The following is a 4,724-nucleotide window of genomic DNA, read 5'->3' as shown; positions in this document are numbered from 1 at the left end:
TGTGATAATACGTTAATTCTCTCCTCTTCTTTCTGAGTGCATGATGGGCTGCACAGTTGGCCCACACAGTCTCTCACCACAAAAGAGCTATTATCAGTGCAATCCTCAATAATCATCACTTCTACTCACACATAATGATACAATATGATGTCAATGTTGCTCAGGCTAAAATCTTCTTTTAAAGTCTCAGGTTCTGAAGTCTTACAAAATCCAAAGGGCCCCAATTCAAGTAATTCAAATGTGTGTTTAACTTTCCTACCCCATGAACATTTTGAGTAGTTCTGCTCCAGAGGACTTTGAGCCTGGAGTGCTGACTAGCTGTTATTTTCAGCTGTCATGTACTTAAGAGCAGCAAAGCCAAAGCGACGAGACATGTTCTGCTGGAACTCCTCCTTCAGGGTCTTAAGACAGACCCGGTACTGCTTATTGGAGCGAAACTTTGTGATGTCGAAGCTGGGAGCATGGGGCATATGGATCATATATGCATTTGGCAGGACCACAAACTCATACTCCTAGAGAGAGAGAAAAAAAAACACTGCAGTAACTGTAAATATCACTGGCAAAACCTGGTTGAGTCAAAATATTTCAAAATGAAATGGTACCTCAACTGAAAAAAACACTTAAATTCTTGAGAGGTTTATAGGATATAAGACCTCCCTCTCAAAAGACTTTATTATACACTGCTCATAAAATTAAAAGGAACACTAAAATAACACATCTTAGATCTCAACAAACTAAATATTCTCATTAAACACTTTAAGACAGTGGAATTGATCAAGAAAAAAGTAACAAAAATTATCACCGTAAATCAAAATTATAATTTGGATTCATATGAAAGTGGAACATAAGATCACAGTAAATATTCCTCAAGATTACACCAGCTAAGTAGTGTGTATGTGTACCTGCCCCCTGGTGATGCCAAAAGAAAAAAATATGCATGAGGTTGGTGAAGTAATCATTTTAGAACAATACTTGAGAATGCCGTCTCCTGCATTACACATATGGATTACAGAACATAACCCAATGTCTGCTAAACTAGCTGCACAGTTAGCTGATGTGTTTGTGGCTGCACAGAAAAAAGGACAACCATGGAGTCACACAGCATGGAAAATGAGGGATGTTTCAAAACCTGTTTCCCACTACCAAAAGGCAGGGGTGAGTAAACCTCCAAAGAGCTAGTCACTAAATGTGCCTTCAAGATCCCCAGCCAAGACTGTGATTTGTTATTTGTGTGGGATGGAAGATCACACAAAACCAATGTGCCCAAGCAATTCTACAAAAATAACCAGACAAAGTGTGGAATCTAAAATGGAGTTTGAGTTAAAGACAACCTCAACTGAAGTTGAGGGCCTTTTGTTATTTATTTGACCTTATTGCAGTCGGGGCACCAATAAAGCCCTCAATGATTCAAACTCTTGTGCAGAGAATTTTTGTTCCAGCAAACAAGGTTAATATGAAAACAATCCCTGTTTGCGCCATTCATGGACATGAGCTACCATATTCAACAGCAGACCTGGACATTAAAAGTACATGGACATCTTTACCTCTTAAATATTTGTGTTGCTGAGAATCTACCATTTCCAACAGTGCTGGGTCAAGATCTGCCTGTGTTGTGTTACTTGTTGAACTCCAGCAATATATGCAACATTGCATAAACCAGATCTCACGACTAGTGAGGGGGGGTGGGGTTGCAACCACTCTATGCCTTGACCTTTTATGATCCGGACCAGGAGACTAAGAGAGATTACAAGCTGTAAATGTTGTCTTTTATGTTGACCAGATGCAGGAATGACTGGAGAAAATGACAGCATTGGCCCAAGCTTATAAGCTTCATCAAAAAGCCTAGTATGACCAATTAGCCTGCCAGAGATCGTTCAGTCCTTGCCAGAAAGTGTTGGCTAGGACTGCTTACTGTCCAAGTGTTGACAGTATGCTGTTAACAAAATGGCAAGGGTCATGTGAAATCCAGAGCAAACTGGGACAAACAATCTAAAAGATTACCATTCCAGATCAGCCTCACTTTAGGAGAGTACTCCATGTGAACCTGCTTAAGGAATGGGTGGACAGACCAGAAGGCAGATGATTTTCTTATTCATGAGGTTTCAGAGGAAGAGGAACAGGATAATCAACACCTGCCAAAACCCTCAACTCTGTTTCTGGATCTGGACCAGGTTTCTGAAGAAAAATCAGCTCAGGTGAGAAATTTGTGCAAATCAAATATGTTCCAGGAAAATCCTGCTGAAACAGACATTGTAGAACGTGACATTGAGAAGAATGAGTTACATAATACTTGAGCGCTTGCTGGATTCACTGTACATGTAGTTGTGGTAAAGTCAAGTCAAAGAGTCATGTCATAGAGTCAAGCTATGTCATGCGTGTTGTCTTCATTGGTCGGAAGTCTCCTGAAGAAGGCATGTCTTTGTGATGGGTCTGCATAAATGGCTGGTTGGGGTCTTAAAAACTGGTGTGTAGTTTGTAATGTGCACTTCAAGCACAAGTTGAAAGTGCGACTGGGGGAGGCAGAGTCTTGCTGCCACGCCGTCACAAATCAGACATGTAAAAAAGACGTATAGGCCTATGGATCCCTATAGTTTAACGTATCGATACTTGCGGATGAAAAATCGATATCTTCCGAGGAGGGAAAAAAATCGATAAATATTGTAGAATCTATATAATTATACAGCCCTACTTTTTAGTTTAAGTAAAAAAAAGAAAGTGATGAATAACCTGTGCATCAAGCTCCATGATATGAGCCACCTTGTTCCAGCCAAAGCCCACAAAACGACGGTCATACTCAGGACTGTCTCTCTTCACCATCACATAGGGCTCAAAGTCGGCCTCCCACAGCACTTTGTAAGGTGTGGTGGCTGTCCGCCATTTGGCAAAGTTAGTTGGCGCATGACCTTTGGTCCACACATGGTATCTATAAGGATCAGAGAATGAAAAGAGGAGAAATTAAACAATGCAATGAGCTACAATAAACAATTTTTGGTAAAATTTTATTGACGGGTTGTGAATAATACTGTCATGACACCGTCATAAACATGACATAACACCTGTCATGAACATGAGTAAGTCTTCATGAATATTTATGACTGTTGTCGTAAAGTGTCATTCAGTAAATCATGGCTTTTAATACAAGTTGGTATTATTCAAAATCTCTTCGTTATGACAACTTGACATTAACCGAGAAATCATGATCTGACATAAATTTGTTATAAAAGTATTACTGATTACACTTTAAAAATTATGTAGCTTTATCTTTAAAGCTAAAGTTTAATCAGTAATACTTTTATGACAAATTTATGTCAGATCATGATTTCTTGGTTAATATATAAAAGCCCAAGTTGCAACATTGCACCACAGAAGAGGTGCAGTGCAGTGCAGCTTTTCTATGGTGTACTACATTGATGCTATGGTGGCACACTGGCTCAATACTTTTTCTTGTGTTTTGGGGGTACTAACATGGATTGATTCACTTTGCTTTGGGTGAACCACCTCTAGACTAAACATGAATCACCACTACAGCAAACGTGCTCTTCTAAGGATTGTTTTTGGAATGGAATGTACCCTGGTGAAAATATAGTATGCATTAGAATACTTAAATGTATTTTAAATATCCTGTATTTTTCTGAAGAACACTTTTAATATGTTATCAAAAACACTTTACATGAATTTGTTTAAAAGTATATTTTAAATGTACATTTTAAAAATATATTACAAATGTATGCACACAATACTTTTCTGAAGTTGTACTTTTGGTAGTATTTTCAAATATCTTAGTGTGTATCTTAGTAAACCTTAATAAATCTCAAAATAAATATATTTCAATAATATTTGTAAGTACTTTGTAAATAGTGTTGAATAATTAGACTAATTATATTTCAACAAAATACTTTCAGTGTTTTCATATGTTATTTTATGCTACTAAGTATGCCTTTCTGGGTGCCTTAATAATATTTTACTATTTGCTTAAAAAGGCAAAATAAATAAGTAAATAAACAATCCTTATGGTGGAACTTACAGTAACATTGTTTAACAAAGTAATAAATATTTTGTTCATGCCTCAAAACATCAAACGTTGACAGTTTAGTGACAGAAAAACATTACTTGTCCTTATCACTAAATGTAGGATGCATCTTCAGTTTCACATCTCTCCGAATACAATCTGTTCTTCTCAGTTCTTTAACGAAAACACGGAAGTTATCTTTACCCAATTCATTTTCAGACGTAAATTCTATCTGTGAATGGCATTAGCTCCAGTTCACACTCCAGACCAGATGGTGGCGGTAATGTGCACTTTCAGGTTTTTTTTTAAACTGCCATAAAAAGAACGAGATCACCGTGAAAGAGAAGAAATGCTCTGCTCTTCAAATTCAACATATTTTATTCGCACATAGAGAGGACCTTGATAATAGTTAGTGGTTTTGGTCATTTCAATTTGGTGACCTCCTATTCCGAGTTTGTCGATAACACAACAGGACAAGGACTGGATGGAAATGAAATGTGGGTCATGAAAGATGTGAGTGTTTGTGAGTGTGAATGGGAGAATGTGACTCTAGTGTAAAGCGCTTTGAGTGGTCAAAATGATCGGAAAAAGCATTATATAAGTTCAGTCCATTTAGACTCAGTATGCCAAAGAGACTTTGACATTGTGAGGCCTTCTAACTCGTTCGTCATTGTTTTTATCTTTAACATATTTTTGTAGTTTAAGCAAATCAAGA

The 4,724-nt window shown here is 37.4% G+C and overlaps 1 protein-coding gene across 1 annotated transcript in view; it reads right to left on the bottom strand.

Moving 5' to 3' along the window:
• Positions 1 to 224: 224 nt before the first annotated feature.
• The window catches only part of LOC103131129 (glycosyltransferase-like protein LARGE1), a 48,979-nt gene continuing 44,479 nt past the window's right edge, over positions 225 to 4,724 (bottom strand). The window contains exons 8-9 of the mRNA XM_007542709.2: positions 2,728 to 2,923; positions 225 to 512 (exon numbers count right to left, since the gene is read on the bottom strand). Of these exons, the coding sequence (XP_007542771.1) occupies positions 315 to 512; positions 2,728 to 2,923 (394 nt within the window). The 3' untranslated portion in view covers positions 225 to 314. The remainder of the gene's footprint in view (positions 513 to 2,727; positions 2,924 to 4,724) is intronic.

The sequence above is a fragment of the Poecilia formosa genome, unplaced genomic scaffold (assembly GCF_000485575.1).
Source record: "Poecilia formosa unplaced genomic scaffold, Poecilia_formosa-5.1.2 Scaffold721, whole genome shotgun sequence".
NCBI lineage: Eukaryota > Metazoa > Chordata > Actinopteri > Cyprinodontiformes > Poeciliidae > Poecilia > Poecilia formosa.
The sequence above is the reverse complement of the archived record's forward strand: the minus strand, read 5'-3'. Positions and strand labels throughout refer to the sequence as shown.